Source organism: Polistes fuscatus, unplaced genomic scaffold (genome assembly GCF_010416935.1).
Source record: "Polistes fuscatus isolate 324 unplaced genomic scaffold, CU_Pfus_HIC Scaffold4, whole genome shotgun sequence".
In the NCBI taxonomy this organism is placed as follows: Eukaryota; Metazoa; Arthropoda; class Insecta; order Hymenoptera; family Vespidae; genus Polistes; species Polistes fuscatus.
Window position 1 is genome coordinate 10255710 of NW_025113118.1, and position 16880 is coordinate 10272589.

General features: G+C 31.6%; 1 protein-coding gene across 1 annotated transcript; it reads right to left on the bottom strand.

Moving 5' to 3' along the window:
• Positions 1 to 7732: 7732 nt before the first annotated feature.
• LOC122521048 (high-affinity choline transporter 1-like) lies at positions 7733 to 16869 on the bottom strand. Its single transcript, XM_043641445.1, has 13 exons — positions 16585 to 16869; positions 12650 to 12870; positions 11479 to 11586; positions 11169 to 11397; positions 10803 to 11031; positions 10498 to 10732; positions 10319 to 10425; positions 10145 to 10248; positions 9939 to 10069; positions 9562 to 9839; positions 8786 to 9475; positions 8501 to 8697; positions 7733 to 8222 (listed from the first exon to the last, which is right to left on the bottom strand). The coding sequence occupies exons 2-13, from the start codon at positions 12825 to 12827 to the stop codon at positions 7943 to 7945; spliced, it is 2766 nt and encodes a 921-aa protein (XP_043497380.1). The 5' UTR covers positions 12828 to 12870; positions 16585 to 16869; the 3' UTR covers positions 7733 to 7942.
• Positions 16870 to 16880: the final 11 nt, after the last annotated feature.

Consider the following 16880-nt stretch of genomic DNA (forward strand, 5'->3'; position numbering starts at 1 on the left):
AATTTGAGCTATAGTTGTGCTAATGTATTACGAAATAAAATATTGTATATATTGTTATTCGATATGTAATCATTTAAAAAAATTTCATTTTATATAATTTTTATTTTATATGATTTTTGATATAACTATTATTTATAAATGATAGTGGAAGTTTAATTTCATTAATTTTATATTAACTGTATTGTTTCAATAATATTTTATATTAACTTTATTGTGTTAAGTAAATTCTTTTTTTTTTATCTATATATATATAAATTTGAATAAAAACAAATATCTAATATAATCTCCAATATATTTTTGTCAATTTTATAATCATAAATTAATTTAAAAAGTGTATTATAAAAGTCATTAAATTACAACTTTTTGTAAAGAAAGTATTGTATCAGTATGTATATATATTTGTGCCCCGAAATAGGCTTTTTTCCATCTGAAGTCATTCCTGAGTCCTGAATTTTCAGTACGTCAGTACTTTCTACTTCCTTCTTGTTATTGCATCAATTTGATGTATGAAAAGTAACGATATGTGTATATATATATATATATATATATATACATATACATATATATTTAACATAATATATATATACATAATATGTTAAATATATATAGTGTTAATATTTAATATAGTATTAGATACGGTGTATAAATATATATATATATATATAGTAAGACTATTATAGAATGAAGTTAATGCATTTACCAGGTATTTCTAAAATTCTATTGTATACATATGTGCGAAAAATGTTTTTAATAAAAAATTTTATTTGATATTTGCGCTAGATATCTTTATTCGGCACTTCGTACGATTTTCTGTACAAGGGGACGAGTCAGGAACTCGATGTAGCAATTTTTTCTTTTCTTTTTACCTTTTAGTTTTATCTTTAAAAAAATATGAATTATATGCAAAAAATTACATGCTATAGTCCATAGAACGTTATCGAATTATAACAATGAAAGTTAATCTTAAATAAATTAAATATATGAAATATAAGTCCTAAGAAAAGAAATTTAAATATTGGCTTCATTCGAGTTCTTGATTACATCGATCGTTAGCACAAATTTGCAGAATAACGATTATTTTTCTATATTATCTAGATTAATTTATCTTACGATGATAAGAAATTCTTCATTTATGTTTCCACATTTTTTTCTTTTATTTTCCTTTAGATTGTAGCTGAACTACATTTATTTAGTTTCGTTGATGTATCGAGAATAAATTAAGATATACATACATATATATATATATATGTATATGTATATATATACCTCTACGTATGATCTTATGTCTAATTTTAATTATATTTTTTTTATATTAACTTTTGGCTGTTCCTTCTTATCGTGTCGTACGATCAAAGAGAAAGCCAAGTCGCCATTCGAGTAATAACGACGACAAATGTCAAATTAACAAAATAAACAAGAAATAAAACATTCATTTTTGTTCGTTCAATATTTTTTTAACGATTTCATTAATCGACGAGGCATTCTCGTTCTTCGCACAGCATTCAAATTAAGGCGAGCTTATTACTATAATCGATTTTTCGACGTTTCGATCACTGTATCGATAAATTATTACCAACTATTATTAGTAAATAACTTTATCGAACGCAACGATCGATTCAACGAAGGCATCTAATTGTAAGATAGAATTTTATTTCTTTTCTTTAATCTACGCTTTGGCACGTAATTCACGTAACACAACGTTTCAATCGTGTGTTAATATTGATTTATAAAACGACAATGTATGTGTGTGTATGTGTGTGTGTGCGTGTCCATCTAGACAGGGACATTACGATCCTTATTTGCATATTACATTTAAACCCTTTCACAGTATATTAAATATCTTATGCAAATATGGAATGGTGTGAGTATGCATATAAATATATACTTATTAACTAATCTATTTATACATATGTTTTTATATGTGCACATCTCGAAGCGATTCAATTACAATGTTTTTTTTTTCTTTTTCATCTTTATAGGATTCTATAAATAAATAAAAATGACGTATTTTTCTTTTATTTCTTTCCCTACAATTGATATCAATAACTAAAAAAAAAAAAAAGAGAGAGGGATTGTTTTTTTAAAAGTGAAAATGTCGGTTTAAAAAATATTATTCAGTATCAAAATTGGATCCTGATGTAAAAAAATGATTATTTCTATGTCCTTTGTTTTTTTTTGCGTTTGTATTAATAACTTTTTTCTTGTTTTTTTTGTTCTCTTTTGCATTACATTTTTAATATATTTATCATGTATATAAAACAATATTTGTAAAACGTATTTGTGTGCGTTAACACATGCGTGTATACGTTTATATTGTACATAAAATGAACTTCGAGAGATATCGTATACAAATAAAATTTTGCAGAAATAACAATACAAATGATTAGTTCGAGTAGGTAATTGAGTTAAATAAAAAAAGGAAATAATTTATGTAGTACGTATATGTAAATATATAAACCAAAAAAATGATTTTCTTTTTTTCTTTTTTGCAAGAGGTTACTGTATTTTACATATACATAAGTAAAACCGATATCATTCGAAGTTATATATAGTTTGCTTATATTCGCCTTAAAAGTTGTAATATAAAATCAAATTATTAAACATTCTAAGAGAAATAAAAAATACATTCAAATTTTCTCGTTTTCTTCTTTTCATTAGATTGTATTTTTTTTTTCCTACGCAACGATCGCACACGAATTTTTTTTTTACGATTATATTTTATTACCTATTATTATTATTATTATTATTATTATTATTATATTATTATTATTATTAATATTATTATTTTATTATTATTATTATTATTATTTTATTATTATTATTAATATTATTATTTTATTATTATTATTATTACTATTATTATTATTATTATTATTATTATTATTATTATTATTATTATAATTATTAATACTAATATTATTAATACTAATATTATTATTACTATTATTACTTATGTATTTTTTATGACGTACGGTGATCGCATATCTAAAACTAATATCGACAATAATTTGCATAGAAATGATTCTTTATTGACAAATTTCATGAAGTTATTTAGAAAATACGTGCGTTATTAAATTTTAATGTATGAGATGATCGAAATAAAATAATAATTATTGACTCATTCGAATAAAAAGAAAAATTAATCGAATATGGATATAGCTCGTTTCTTTTCAAATATTAATGTACGTCTACTCTTATGTTTTAATAATTATTATATTTTTTAACTATACTAATTTTACTTTTTCTTTTTTTTCTTCTCCTTCTTCTTTTTCTTCTACTCAACTTCCACTAACGTTTACTTATATATATATATCATGTATTGTACTTTTTAATATCTGTTGTATATGCATTCTCCTTACGTTTTATATTGCATCATAGATAAAAGTAGAAAAATAATTGGTTGTCCTAGACCAAGTAAGTTGATTCATTTTAAACGTGTATAGAAAGTTTCTTACTTTTTTTTCTTTAAGTTCTTTTTGTTGTTTTTTTTTTCTCTTTTTTTTTTCTTTTTTTAATATAAAAGACGAAAGTATTCCTTTCTTTATTAGAATTTGATAGTCGAGAATTAGGGAGGGGGGGAGGATGTCATCTCAGTCAATATTATACGTATATACGTAAATAAAAATATATACATATATATATAAAATATTTCAAAATATGTGAACACATATGATTTGTGTTACTGTTGTCTTATTTTAAATCTAACGAAACCATCTCTGAAGTTATGCTCAAATATTTTGAAACATCCATATATACACATATATATAAACAAAATAAATATATATATATACATATGATTCCAATTGTAAGTGTGGAACAAAAATTCTGTTGTTTTTTCTGTACATTTTTAAAACATTTTTCGTTCTTTAAAGGATGTAAAAAAAGAAAAAGGAAAACAAAATCGATAAGTATATAAATAAATATAAAATAAACGAAATTAGATATAAAAATGTATATATATATATATTTATTGTATATATCTATGTTAAGGGTAACGTTAAGATTGCTTACTGTTCTTGACCATTCTATATTCGTACTGCATGTATATATATATATATAAAAACTAATTAAAAAGATTCCTTGTTTTATTTTTTTTCACAAAAGGGCAGTATTATTTCGTTATTTTGATTTAAAGTGAAAAAAAATTATGCGTCTTAAGTATTTGTGCCACGCGATCACCGTACTATACCGTGCACTAATCTTATTCTAACGAATTAAGTAATTCTATGAAAGACAAAATGTGTCTTTCACAAGGATTCGTCCTTCAGGATTCGATCTTTAATTCACGAATCCTTTTCTATTCGAATAATACTGATGCAGGTTTTTCGACGTCCGGCAACAAAACAAAATTAACTTATTAATTAATAATTAATTATATATGTTAATTTTGTTTTGTTGCTTTTTTTTTTTTGTTGTAATTTTCGTCAGGTTCTTATCCAACCCTCGCGCGCATATTTATTTTATTAATTAATAATTACTGTCTTAATTATATGATCTCCTTGTTTTTTTTTTCTTTCTCGCTTATTATTATTATACTAAAAATTGTTAAATATATATATATATATGCGAGAAGCGTGTGATCACTTTTTTTTAATTCAATGAGTATGGATACGAACCTTGATGTTTATAAAAGTACAGAAAAAAATCTTCGCTCCAATTACCTTTTTTGACGAGAACTCTATTACGAACTAATTAAATAATAACGTACGGTAAAAAGGTATTTATTATTAAAATATTATTTAAAAATAAAAGACAAAAATATATCACTCTTACGTATACATTAATTAAGTACTGATCACGTTGCAAGAAATAATACCTCGTATAAAGTTCTTGAAATAACAATAACAATAATAATGATGACTAATACGATCATTAACGATTGAATAGAAAAGATATTACAAAAAAAGAAAACAGAATTGATCTAAATAAATAAAAAAAATAAATATAATATCTCGTTTAAAATGTATCGGAGCATTTACGTTAATTGTGTTGTGTGTGTGTGTGTGTGTGTGTGTAAGTATATAATTATTTAAGTATTATATATCATATCTATACAATATTTCGTAATACTAATTATTCATTCATTTACATTTGGGACAATAGTTAGATAAAATTATGATCTAACCCCTTCCACGTTATAATCACACCGATTTATCGTGGATATATCTCGCGTTCCTATTTATTTTTATTATATAATATTAATCCTACAAACCTTACGATGTATCGGTGGAAAAATATCGTATTTTGTTGTCAAAGTATCATAAATTTGCACCCAATTTACTGGACGTTCTTTTACAAGTCGCATAATCTTCGCTAAAGAAGAGAAAATATTGTAAAAAAAAAAATAAAAAGACGATAAATTAATCAATGATTTCCATTAAATTTTTTCCCGTTTTTAAATTATTAATTATCGAACGGAAACAAAAAAATGACGAAATTTTTCTGCTTCTATTTTTCTTTCTTTCTTTTTTCTTTTTTTTTTGCAACACGATCCATTAAATTAGCTATTAAAAAACCGTGCGATTTTTCTCGTTAATTTACTGATATGAAAAAAATCAAAAAAAACTGTATTGACTTTTATTGACCCAACCAATGTGTAATAATTATTTTTTTTTTAATTTATCTAGAATTAACTTTTTAAACAGCGAAGTTTATGTTACCCATCTTCGTGACTATGCTTATCAACTTCTCATAACTTTCATTCGATTGTGAGAACGTTAAGATTACGTAAGTACGCCATTCCTATAATATATATATGTATTTATGTAATTAATCTCGATAACCTATCCTTATTGATTAATCATCTATTGCTTAAGTTACATCTAAATTTCGCATGAACCTATGTGAAGATTTTATTTTATATATATATATATACATATATATATGTATATATGTATATAAGTGTGTGTGTATGTGATAAATGTAAAATATGATATTCTAATTAAAGATCATAATATATACAGATGAAATTGGACAGAAGAAAGAGAAAGAGAGAGGGTGGGAGAGAAAAAGAGATGATCTTTCTGTTCCCTACAAATGACCTATTGTATGTAAGTATATATATGTATATGTGTCTAAAAAGTAGGGCCTGTTGTTTAAATAGAATCGCGTTAATATTCGGTTATCCTTCTCATTCATTTTTCTCTTCTTTTCCTCTTTTGTACAAAGTTCATTTGTTTCAGTCTGAAGTTAATAGGATGGATATTGAGAACTAGAGGACATCGAAACTCCAGTCCTATTTGTAATATCTTATACGTAATATCAGTTAAGAGGTACACAGTATGTATTAGATAATTTTATCTGAAATATTATGTATATATTTTTTTCATTTTATGAAAAAAAGTATCCGGGACAATGTTATACTATCTCGAAGGGATGGGGGTGGGGATGATTGTGAATAAAAAAAAAAATAGTTTATTATTGTAATTAAATATGAAAAAATAATTAATTCGTGAAGTATATTGAAAAGATGTTCGATTGTTTATCTAAGTGTAACAAGTAATATATTTTTTTTGTTGAAATTAAAAACAAATGTGCATGATTCAAAATGGAGAATGCATTAAATATTGAATGTTTTAAACTTGAAAACGTAAAAATATCTATGACGTTTGCAATATGTTAATAAACGATTTAAAAATAGCTATCATTTTTAAAATAAGTAAAATGTAATATTAAAAAAAAGATACCGATGACTTAAATCTTATAAAAAAAAATGATTCTGAGAATAAATACTTTCTATATCCGTCGAACATGTTCCTCGAGATAGTGTGACTGAATATTTTTTTTCATGAAATCAAAAATAAAGGAAATATTTCAGATGATAAATTTAACTGGTACACCCTGTATAGTATTGAATAATGGACAGGGTCTGACTAGTTTCGATTTAAACTACTAGACTCAAGTGTTACTAAACGTTTCCAATAAGAATAAAGTTGTAGAAGGAAGTATTTTTTAATCGATTTCTCACGATTTTTTCCTTTCACAAACACGTTAGATAGTTAATAACGAATAATCTTTTTTGAAATATCATCGCTTAACTATCATTGGACGAATATCGCGATTTTAAGATCGAGCAAACGAAAAACGAAACGTTTTCGTAAGCAATTAAAGTAGTAAATTGTTCTGAGTAAATATATATATATATATATATACACACGTGTAAGAATTGTTGCACGCTAACGAGGTACGTACGAACACAGGCATTTCCTTTTATGATTATTTAGAATAGTAATTAGTATATTTCTAATTGTCAGATTGTCTTACGTCAGTTTCTACATTTGATAATGAAATACAAAGGTGTACGCGTATATTACCTAGGTCTATTTGTTACATGTATATTTTTGTCAGATAGAAAATGCTCATGTTACGTACTTACTCTTTAATATAGTGCAAGCCACTTTGCCATGTGCGCGTGTGCGTTTTAATATGATATACGAATAAAATATTCTTCATCGTCAGCGTTGTGTCAGCCGTGCGAAACGCCGAATTATCTATCTCTGTTTTCTGTAATCTTACAATTGACGTTGACCTAACGAACAATGAAACGTAAAAAGTGTCTGTATATGTATATATAAAGGAAGTATATATGTAGGATTCGTGAAAAAAATTAGGCCGTTGGACTGACTGAACCGGGACTCGAACCCGGATCTTCCGCTTTCCGTGCGACTGCTCTTTAACCATTGAGCTATCCAGAGCCCACCGTCCAATCTCTTCACGAATGCTTATTTAAGTATTTGGCTTGGAGATGCTCGCATCCCACATATATAAGAAGACGTATTCCTTAAGTATTGTTGAACAAATGACCGATGAAAAATATTTGGGATTGAGAGAATGATAATTCGTTACGAAGGAGTGTGTGTGTGACCTATTAACCTACAAGAAGATAGTTACGATTGTCATTGATATTTCTAGTCTCTTCAGTTTGTCCTCTTCGACGTTTCTTCTAAAATCTGCTGACCGCTTCGTCATCTGTCACGAAGTAATTGGAATTCTTAACGGCTGAGCCGTACATACTGTAAGTCGGGCTACAGATGACGACACCAGTGGTCGTACAACCACCGAGTTCCTTTTCATTCGTCACCGAGGAATGACGAGCGATGGTACCTGTCCTCTTGTCCTTCTTCACTAATGTCATACGACAGTCCTCGGGTCTTAACGGCATCGAAGGATAAGTCGGCTGTCTGGCCAATGTTGTAAGTGCTCGGTCTCCGGTGTCGTTAAAGCTACGAAAAATGTGTCAGGGTAATATGAAAGAGACAAATGTTTTTATAAAGGAAAAAAAGTCAAGGAGATATATCGTTAAGAAATAAATGTCTTCTGGAATATATAAACTTGGTGATTCGATGATTCGTAAGCTGTTGGATTAAAGGGAAAAACGTAATATCAACATAATTTCAAACATAATTTATTAGCAAAACATAAAATAAATCTCTTTTTATTGTCACGTCACAATAAGAACAAAAAGTCAAACGGTGATCTCGATTCGAACGCTTTTAACTACCTGTGATGCCTGACGATGCCTCTTTTTATTCTGCAATGTTCGTTCCCGCTGTGTCCTTCTGGTGCAGTACCATGAGTTTTACATGCTTCTATGCCCATTGGGACTGGTGATAAAGATCCAGGACCGTAAGATCCACTACTTTGTCGTCTATCCAAAATGTGGACCAGTTCTACGGATGGTGTTGGGGAGAATGTACCCTATCAATAATAAAAAATTCATTAATTACAATTTGATAATATCAAATTAAATGAATGATCAAGAATATAATGTCGATTGATGTCTTACTTGTAAAGAAGGTCTTCTCAAAGTTCCACCATCCATACCGACCAATTTGACACCCTTAACGTTCTTTTTACCGCAAACGTTTGTAAGCATGCTGTCTTGAGCATTTAAATTAAATTCAATCGGATTTCTATCGGCAGTTCTTTCGCAGTCACGTAATAATTTATCATTAGTGGTCGTGCTCTCATTACAAATCTTATTATAAGGTGAGGCAATTGACATGGATGCTGGCATTGTCGTATTAGAGGGGATCGTATTAATATTTCCAATTTCGTTCCCACTAGACGCAGAGACATTGTTGTCGACTGGCAAAAGTACTTGACCTAATGAATCTCGAAGATTCCTAACGCCAAGTATCTGACCTCTACACGTTGCACTGACCTCGTTGATCGGTATGGGGACGTATTGATTAGTTGCCGTTTGTACGTGCCTACCAGTTAATGAGATCGGTTGGCTTGAATTTCTCGAGATTCCGTGAAAACTTTGGCTAGTTTGACTGGTTCTTTGTATGACAGATGCAACGGTGTTTCCTCTTAACGTCTCGTTATTCGTAAAATCGCTAACAGCAACGTTGTTTTCTGAACAACGTTGCTCCGAACGTTGATCCTCGTTCAAATTAATCGTTCCAGACCTGTCAAGCTCATAATTGCAACCACTTACACCATCACATGCATCTATACCCGACAATGATTTCTAAAAAAACATGAATATCATTATATTGGGAATAGACAAACAAATTGATCTATCATCGTTAGAAGAAAATAATAGTTTGTTTGTACGTTTACTGATGAGGAATCCATCAGGGCTGCGCCCGAGTTACTCTGTATCACCCCTGATTGGTCTTTCGTCTTTCCAGGTGAATAAACGCTTAGTACGTCGCAACAACGAGGGAAATAACCTTTTCCAAGAAGATTTCGCGTAAAGAAACTAGCGATTATCTGCACGACAAGAGCCGACAACATTGCGGTTGTCCGGAAGGGAAATTTCTGGGTTCTGGTCACTTTGTCGTAGAATGGATATTCAATCAGAGCCGGTATACCCAAACCCTCTTCACCTCCTAAAGGATTCAAGCGCGTGTAAGATATGCTGGTAATTTGCACTTGCAATTAACGATGTATATAGCGTGACCGTACACTCGAATGACTACGGTACTCACCACCAACACGTAATACAACAGCAACAAAGTATCCCGCGAGGCATCCGTAAGTATCGATCAACGATGGCCAATAGATGATCGCTAATAACTGAGGGAAAAGTACGACGTACACAAGATCGGATGATAGATACCTGCGGGGTTCAATATTCTTAATAAAATGTGAATACTAGAAAATAAATTCAAAAGGAGGTTTGATTATTACTTACGAAAGATAATAAATGCTATCAACTTTCAACGCAAAAATAGTTGAGAGAACTGAGACCATTAGCATCGAGATTCGTAATATCCAATTTAATTCTCTTTCTGATGCCTGTAATATATAAAAGAAAATAAATATATATGAAATTAATTCTATTAAAAATATTATATATAATATTTACCTTCGGCCTAAACGTCAGTCTATAAATATTCCTTGAAAACATAGTACTGCTGGCGAGTATACTGGAATCCGCCGATGACATTATTGCAGCTGAAATCGCTCCGAGACCTGTCCAAAATTGTGATTAAATACAGAAACAAGAGAGAAATATTTGTTTATTAATATAATCTTGATTCTCACCTATGAAAGAAACCCACGGTGGTGTCAAGTACCTCAACACAAAAGGTAATGCAGCATTAGGATCGAAAGGAAAAGTCTTGTTCGAACCCTCGACCAACGTCCAGTCCGTTGCACGTGCCACAACACCGATCAAAGCACATGGTGCTGCGAGTATTATACAGAAAAACATAGAGGCTACCGATAACGTTGTTGCAACGGTAGTACTTCGAAAGCTCAGTATTCGTTGAAAGTATCCCTGAATAATGGATATACTATCTGTAATCTATTGAAACAACATAATCTGATACGTATTGACGACTGGTTACCTGCCATGGTATCCCACCGAATACCAGTAAAAGCATGCCATCGATCCACGTAGCTAGATCTTCGTTTTTAATTTCACCAAGCCACTCCCTGGATGATAAATTCTTTTCAAACGATGTAGCCGGATGGAATACGGAAAATGGTGCTGTGATAGCTAATCCTAGAATTATGCAGGCCAATTGGAGAGCGTCCGTACAGGCCACGGAATACAATCCACCGAAAACGGTGTATCTGTAAAAATTGAAAAAGAAAAGAAGGGAAGGGGAGGGGGGTATCCTTTCGGTTAAAACGAACAATGAAAATTGACTTATAAAATATTGTTCTACGTTCAACTATGCATGCCTTGCAACATACTCTTCTGTACTAACATGGCTGCTAACAATGCCGACGCACAAATGCTCAATTGTGGATCAACTTCAGCAATGACAACCAAGGAACTTCCTAAAGCCTTCAATACCGTTCCACACCAGAACAAATCACCAAATAACGCTGGAATAAAAAGTAATCCGCCTACTCCGGCACCGTATCTTTCTTGAAAGGGATCCAACATTGTCACGTATTCGGCTTTTCTCATTGGCCTCACAAATAATATAGCACCTGTAAAATTGTCACTTGAATATATCAGATCGAATATTTGACCTCGATAAAATATTATTCGACCGATGTTCGAGTACCTACCAAATAAAAGACTCAAACTATAACCAATTGGCGGCTGACACCAAAGTAAACCCTTCGTGTACATGACCTCAGCGGTACCGTTCACGTATGCACCACCTACCCACGTGGCTAGATAAAGGAAAACAATATCGATCGTTAATTCGTGAAATAATTTTAACGTTGGAAAAATTCAAACAAATACCAGTGGAAAAATTAATTGAACTAGTCGATACGAAATTTTGTAAAATCTAAAATTATGAAGAATGAAGGAAGAGAGAGAGAGAGGGGGGGGTAGAAAAAAAAAGGATGACATTTTTGTTTAATAGGCTGTAGAAATTTTTAAACGTGTGTTCCTTTTGGTTGTAACGTACTGAACTCTTCTTTCAGCGCATTGAATACTCAATGAATACGAGGCCGCTAACATCGTGCCGTGAATAAACGGTGTAACGGACACCGCAGCCAAACGCGTTTCTTGGTCTACCCATCATTCAACAACAAGAGAACCGTATAGATAAAGGGAATACGCGAGCGTAGAGCTTACTACTTGCCACTGGTGCGTTTCTCTGTGTCTCCCGGGGCTGTTCATTACTGTAATGGAGGGATGGAAAAGCCGCAAAATGATTTTCATCGTGAAAAGGGGAATGGAGAAACTAGAAGAAAGATAAGAGAGAAAGAGAGAGAGAGAGAGACAGAGGAAAAAGAACAAGAGTATGCAAGCGGTGAGAATGGAAACTGAATAAAACCGTATATGGTAGGTAAAACGAATAATAACTGAAGTAATAACTAGGCCAACCAGGGTGACAACGAATTTGCTAGAGAAAGCAGAAAGTTTTCCAATGACGTTCGTCAATTTCTCCTTGCGTTTCCGTGATAGTCTAAAAAGGAAAAGAAAAAAAAGAAAAGTATTCACGGATGATAAGCAAACGTGTGTCGTCTCTTCGTCAACCGATTCCCAAGAGTCGAACGGTTGTCATCCTGGTATCGTTTTCCAATTTAGTCGAAGTTTCCTCATTCCTCGAGTATATACACGCTTGAATAGTATCTAAATTCTTATATATATATGAGCGTGTGCGTATATATTTGTCAAGCAGGAATATGCATATGCATTAAATTCAGGTGGTAATTCCAAGCTTCTATCTTAGGATTACAGTTCAGAGAACACGGTTGTTATCCAATCACATGTCATACCTACCCACAAGCGTGAAGACTCCGAGCAACGGTCCTAATCGACGATTCGCCAATATCATATCATTCTGGCCATGCTGTTGCTGACTTTTCTTTCTTTTTACAAACGCAGCCCAAATACCAACGCAGAGTACAGCCACGTAAAACACGATAACGCCGGCTATCCCAATCACATAGACACCCATCCTCGTGTCCTATTCTCTCCAACCCCCCCAATGTGACGGTAGCCTGTAATCAGAAAGAAGGAAAAGAAAGAAAGAAAAAAAGAGAAGCAAGAAAAAAAAACCGAGATTCACGGCTTACGTGTTCGAGAGTTTATTTTTTCACGATGGAAAGTAAAAGAGAAAAGAGAGAGAGAGAGAGAGAAAATATACATATATGTATATATCTGTTTGCGTTTCGTTAAGTGCGTACTCCATAGAAAATTTGCTGGTCATGTTTGCCATCGGTCTGGCTCTCATGAATACATATATATATATTATATTATTTACGTTAATTAGAAAATTCATTCTTATTTTTGTTTTATTTTTATTACTCTTTTGATCCACGCAATTATAAATTAATTAATCAATTAATCAAACGCGACGTATGTATGTATTATTTGAACAGAGATAAATATTATATTATTGTATATTTCATTAACCCTTTTTCGATAGTTGTATCATTTTGTTTTTTATTATTTAAACATAATCGATATGAATCATATTGGTAAACCTGTAAATTATTCGTAAATGGGGTAGAGATAAACGGGTGTGGGGAGGGGGGCAAACGTGATATTATTTCCAATATCTCACGAACAGAGGAAGACATTATAATCCGGTTTACATAGTTCGCATTGATCCTTCCTATCCGTTCATATATAATTAATCCCATCATCTATCCTTTATATAGCTAGTGCGCATTTAAGCTACTCGGCCGAGAGTCAGAGAATTTCTTCATATTATCGCGTAAGGGATTTGGGTAAATGAGAAGTAGGGAATATACGTATGTAATATCTATATACATGCATACATATGTACATACATATATATATACATATGTATACATATGTACATACACATATACGTCGTCGTTTCATAGAATTGAAAAGCGTACGAATATAATAAGTAGAAAAGTATATATAAGATTTTTAAAACAGGACCATCATAGCATTACGGTTCACTAGTATTCGGGTCTATTCAACTCGGACGATGTTGAATGAAAAGATAAACATTCGTCGTATCTCACACATTCGAATTATAAAAATGAAATTTCTTTAAAGCTTTGAAATATTTCGAATAGCTAGCTAGCTACTAACTCGGAGTTACATTTCTCTTTCCATCTTTTTCTTTTTTTCTTTTTTTATTTATTTCCATGTTATTTTGTTAAAAAGAATAAAAAAAAAACTTGATTTAATTTAGAAAGAAAACAAAATTAAAGTGTTAATATATATAAATATACATTTTATGTTTTGTATTTGGTTTGATTTTTTTTTCTTACTTTCTCTCTCTCCCCCTCTCTCTCTCTCTCTTACCCGATGATATCATCCACGTATATCAAAGAAGAGGAAGCCAAGTAAAATTTCAATAGGCTCTAAACCGAAGGGTGAAAATAATATTGTCGTGTCGAAGGAGATGAGAAGAGAAATAAAAAGAGACCGACAGAGAGAGAGAGAGAGAGAGAAAGAGAGATGAGAAGGAGGAAGAAGAGAACAGGGGAAGGGAAAGGGGGGAAGAGAAAGAGGAGGGTTCGAGTGGTGTCGACGTGTGTGGATGTGGACGATGTTTTAAAGCTCGGTACACCTCTACTATCGCTTTTCTGCGATGCCGGGGCTAATCGAGCTCGGTGGTGGCAATTGCGGCACGGATTAAAATTCAAGAATGGCCTAGATGTTGGTCCGGGATGGGTCGTCAGGTCATGACCTATGCGGTCCACGAACTCGCGCAAAGTTCAGTCGGTTCGTTTCAACAGAAAGAGAGAAAGAGAAAAAGAGAAAAAGAGAGAGAGAAAGAGAGAGAGAGAGAGAGAGAAAAAACGAAAGAGCTCCTCTCTTCGTCCGCATTATTAATTCGTTCGAAACGGCTTTTTCAGGCACTCGAGATGCAACGTCAGTGTGATGTGCTATGTCTTCTTGGTATACGTGCACAGATATACTTACGTATATATATGTGTGTGTATGTATGTGTATGGGTATATGTATATACATATGTATTATTGTACATATCTCTGGATAGAGTTTGCGAGTACCACGCGAACGAGGGCAATTCGCGAGACCCTTATACGATATTTAAGCGGGAAATACGAAATGCGAGGCGGTGCAAATATTGAACTATGTAGTACGAATCTATTTAATGTTTGTTCACTTTGTCCTTTCGATCCAAAATGACGACAACTCTATATACGTATATATATGTATATAACTCCCGTTCATTTTTTATTCGTGTTTTATTATTTATTCATAGATGAATATCCCCTTTTTTACCTCATTTTATTCATAGATCTTTGCTTTACTCTCTCTCTCTCTCTCTCTCTCTCTCTCTCTATTTCTCTCTTTGTCTCATACCCCTTGATCCTAACGAACATTAATAAGGGATTCTTTTTTACATTCATCATTTTAACCCTTTTCGTATGAAACAGGTGAAGCTATTTATTAGAACTTTACAAGTGAACGAACATTCTCAGTTATCCGTGCTCTTTGATAAATAACAGCAACGCGTTCGAACTTTGATCGGATTACACTGATTAGTTATCCAATACTTTGCTCGACATCCTTGGCGATCGAGGATATTGAATATCTTATATTAGTTAACCTGAGGATATAAATAAGAAAGTATTTTGATCTTTAAAAAAAAAGAAACAAATTTCTATAATTAAATATAATTTATTATTATATACTATTACAATTTAATTTCTTAATTACCTATTCGAATGTAAAATTATCTTGACCGTTTTAAATAAATTCCATGTGGAAATACATGGTGCACCACTTCATAGGTGAAAGGTTCAAGCCGATACGAAGAAGGGTGTAAATAATTTGACCTTTTTAATAAATACCAAAAGAACAAATTATACATTGAATGTTGATAAACATGCAATAACAAATATATCTTAACTATACTTAACATTATCATGGCAGGATGTCCTCAATTGAGTACTTGTTTGTCAGTCAGAAGGGACACGATAAATAGAAAGGGGACTTGTAGTTAGAAATTTCCTATAGTATTTTTCTTTTTCTTTTTCTTTTTTTTTTTTTCTTTTTTTTACTAAATTAAGCAATACACGATCGTACATTTTCATCAAGGAAAATAACGATTATTCTTGAACGTAGTTATTACAGTTACAGTTATACGACATTAGGCGTAATATTGTCTTCACAGATTAGGCCTGGAATGTGAAGTATAAAAGGAGTAAAATCATATAGATCGTAACGTTTGAATAATATCCCTCGTAATAAGCTAAGTGCACTTTAATAGATGATTACACTTAAGTTTAATGCGTAACACGAATAATATAAGCTAATTTCAAATATATCACGTCAAGGTCTTCCTTTCTTAATCACAATTATAATTTAAAGAAAGAGAGATATCATTTTATTTATATTATATCCAAAAAAAAAAAAAAGAACACACACACACATTGGCACGCGTTTTCTCTTCGTTCAAATAAATATATAATTGAAATAAATAAGTGAAAAAAAAATATCGGATCGGAGATCGAAAATGATTGAAAATTTGTTGTTAAAATAGGATCCACACATCTTGTTGACGATCTCAACAAATTTCCTGATATTTTTTTCCGACGATGGTCCATCGACACACCCACCGTTCCTTAGAACGATGTGATTTTAATTTCAATTTGATAAATAAAAAAAATAATATGTATACACAATTGGGGGAGGACGGTGGGAGAGGGAAGGGGGGCTGGCGGCCTAAGCGAGAAAGAGAAAGGAAAAGCAAAACTTACCGTGGATGTCGGGTACACGCCTTTTTCTTTCACAAAAAGTCCATTCCTCGTTCGATCCGTCGGCGAAGGGAACCCGGAAGAGAACGCGATGTGGGAATATGCGAAGCAATTTCAATGAGATAAAACGTGAAATGTGGAATTAAAAGAAAAAAAAAATAGACGGAAAAGTTAAAACGAGAACGATAGAACGGAAATAATAAGAATGAGAATGGTGTATGGGTGTTGGGTACGGGTAGGGGGAAAAAAGGGGGTAAGAAATAAATAAGGTGGAAAAGGTAAAGATTGATCAAAATTGA

Coding starts and splice junctions, on each gene's coding strand:
- LOC122521048 (XM_043641445.1), bottom strand. CDS start 12,827: ATGGGTGTCTATGTGATTGGGATAGCCGGCGTTATCGTGTTTTACGTG. Junction 11,587..12,649: donor CGGAGTCTTCACGCTTGTGG/GTAGGTATGACA, acceptor TCCTTTATCTAG/CCACGTGGGTAGGTGGTGCA. Junction 10,249..10,318: donor GACTGACGTTTAGGCCGAAG/GTAAATATTATA, acceptor TATATATTACAG/GCATCAGAAAGAGAATTAAA.